Genomic DNA, 1836 nt, shown 5'->3' with positions numbered 1-1836 from the left:
GTTACGCAACGGCGGCGCCCAAAAAAGAAACGGCGGCGCAGCCGGGAAGTGAGGAAGCCCGCTCGGATGGAGTGAGTGGAAAACACGACGGCGACATCAAAGTGGAGGAAAGGCAGCCGAGGAAGCCACGCAGAGGACACTTTGTGAAAGAAAGACGGCAAGCGAGCGCCAGGGACCGCGTGACGCCGCCACGCGCAACCGTGACCCACCGTACGCGGCTAAAGTGGACTTTGCACGTTCCTCCCTCGCCACTCGCCGAGCGCTAGATTGAACTCGACCACCTAAATCGTAGGAGCCCAGCTGGCGACCCGTTGACTTTCTACCGAGTGCCGACCTAACGATGTCCTCTCTGAAGCTCCGGAGGTGGGAGCCAACCCGCCTGCATACTTGCCTCGCCACTTGCCTCCCGGTGCGTGGCGAGCGCCTCTTTCCATCTCCGTCAGTACTTTCCCACCTGGCGACCTTTCGTTTCTTCACGACGAGCTTGACGTTGGCGCAACAGGTGCGCGCCAACGTACTTGGCGTCTGCCGACGTTCCAAGCTGCCCGTTGACTTCCCTGCGCCGTTCCTCCTTTCCTCAGTCCTCACCTGGCAAGTAGCTACCCATCTAATGTCAAAGGCGCGGCCTTTTTTCTCTCCCAATCGAGTCGAGCGGCGACAATAGCGAGCCGTCCGCGTCGCTATCAAGTCACGTCGTGATGGTGGCCTTTCTTCAGGCCGCCTCGCGGCGACCTCCCGAGCTACCCGCCCCCCTCCTTTTGCTCCCCGGCGCGGCGGAAAGCGAGAGGAGAGGAAGCCGAGAAAGTTCAACGCGAAACGCTCAGAGCCGAAAAGAGGGAAGCGAGGGGAGGGCGGGGAGGAGCGACCCGGGTGGCAAGAGGAGAGGAGAAGAGAAGACGAGGGCGGGAGGCTCACGTCGTAGGCCCCGGCCTTGATCTGCTGGTACAGCTTGTGCTGGTCCTCGTCCCAGAAAGGAGGGTAACCCACCAGCAGGATGTACAGGATCACCCCTGGGACAAACGCAGGCGACAGTGAGAAGAGAAGCGCGACGCTAAGAAGGCGCGCTCGCTCACCGCAGGCCCAGATGTCCACCGGTTTGCCGTAGGCCTCCTTCCTCAGGACCTCGGGGGACAGGTACCCCGGCGTGCCGGCGAAGCCTGCGCAGAAGAGCGTGAAAGTCGCGCAAAACTTCACGGCGTTCCGCCGCCTTCCGCCTCGGGCGTTCCTCTGGCCCGAATTTTGCCTGGCGACGCAATGAACATCCGCGGCTTGCGTTGGATATTTGTTCGTGGAGCGCTTTCGACGTCGACGCCGCACGAGGCTCAATTTTCATCTCGGTAGAAACGCGTCCCGACGCGACGAGCGAGCGGCGCTCTTCGTGTTCAGATTTGCCCATCAGGTGGCGCGGCGACATTTTGTGCCCATTTGTGCCTTGTGACTGAAAAGAGAGACAAGTGGCTACAAGCGCATGTTTTGATCCGTCTTGAAGTATGGTTGGCGATTATTTTTTTTTTGGGGTCCATTCAAAGCTGAAAGCAACATTTGGCTCAAGTGCTCAGCGAGTGTCGTGCGTCTTCTCTGCGTAACGCGTCGTCAACCCACCGAACCAGGCCTGCTGGTCCCCCTGCACCTCGATGGCCAGGCCAAAGTCGGCCAGCTTCACCGCCGCGTTCTTGCATTTGCTGGCCAGGAGCAGGTTCTCCGGCTGGAGGGTCCACATGCGGACACAGCAGACACAAAACACAAAAGATGGGCGCCATTTCCCGATGCGAAACGCTCGGCCGGCCGGGTTTCTCGCCGCAGCCGTCGCGGCGCCTTCAGCGCCGCGCCGCTGCC

At 61.1% G+C, this 1836-nt stretch overlaps 1 protein-coding gene across 1 annotated transcript in view; it reads right to left on the bottom strand.

Annotated features, from left to right (window-relative positions):
* LOC109513440 (calcium/calmodulin-dependent protein kinase type II subunit delta-like) overlaps positions 1 to 1836 on the bottom strand; it is a 17395-nt gene that overhangs the window by 8223 nt on the left and 7336 nt on the right. Inside the window, exons 7-10 of the mRNA XM_019865929.1 lie at positions 1603 to 1705; positions 1074 to 1157; positions 881 to 1010; positions 819 to 849 (exon numbers count right to left, since the gene is read on the bottom strand). Of these exons, the coding sequence (XP_019721488.1) occupies positions 819 to 849; positions 881 to 1010; positions 1074 to 1157; positions 1603 to 1705 (348 nt within the window). The remainder of the gene's footprint in view (positions 1 to 818; positions 850 to 880; positions 1011 to 1073; positions 1158 to 1602; positions 1706 to 1836) is intronic.

The sequence above is a fragment of the Hippocampus comes genome, unplaced genomic scaffold (genome assembly GCF_001891065.2).
Source record: "Hippocampus comes isolate QL1 unplaced genomic scaffold, H_comes_QL1_v1.1 scaffold190, whole genome shotgun sequence".
NCBI lineage: Eukaryota > Metazoa > Chordata > Actinopteri > Syngnathiformes > Syngnathidae > Hippocampus > Hippocampus comes.
The sequence above is the reverse complement of the archived record's forward strand: the minus strand, read 5'-3'. Positions and strand labels throughout refer to the sequence as shown.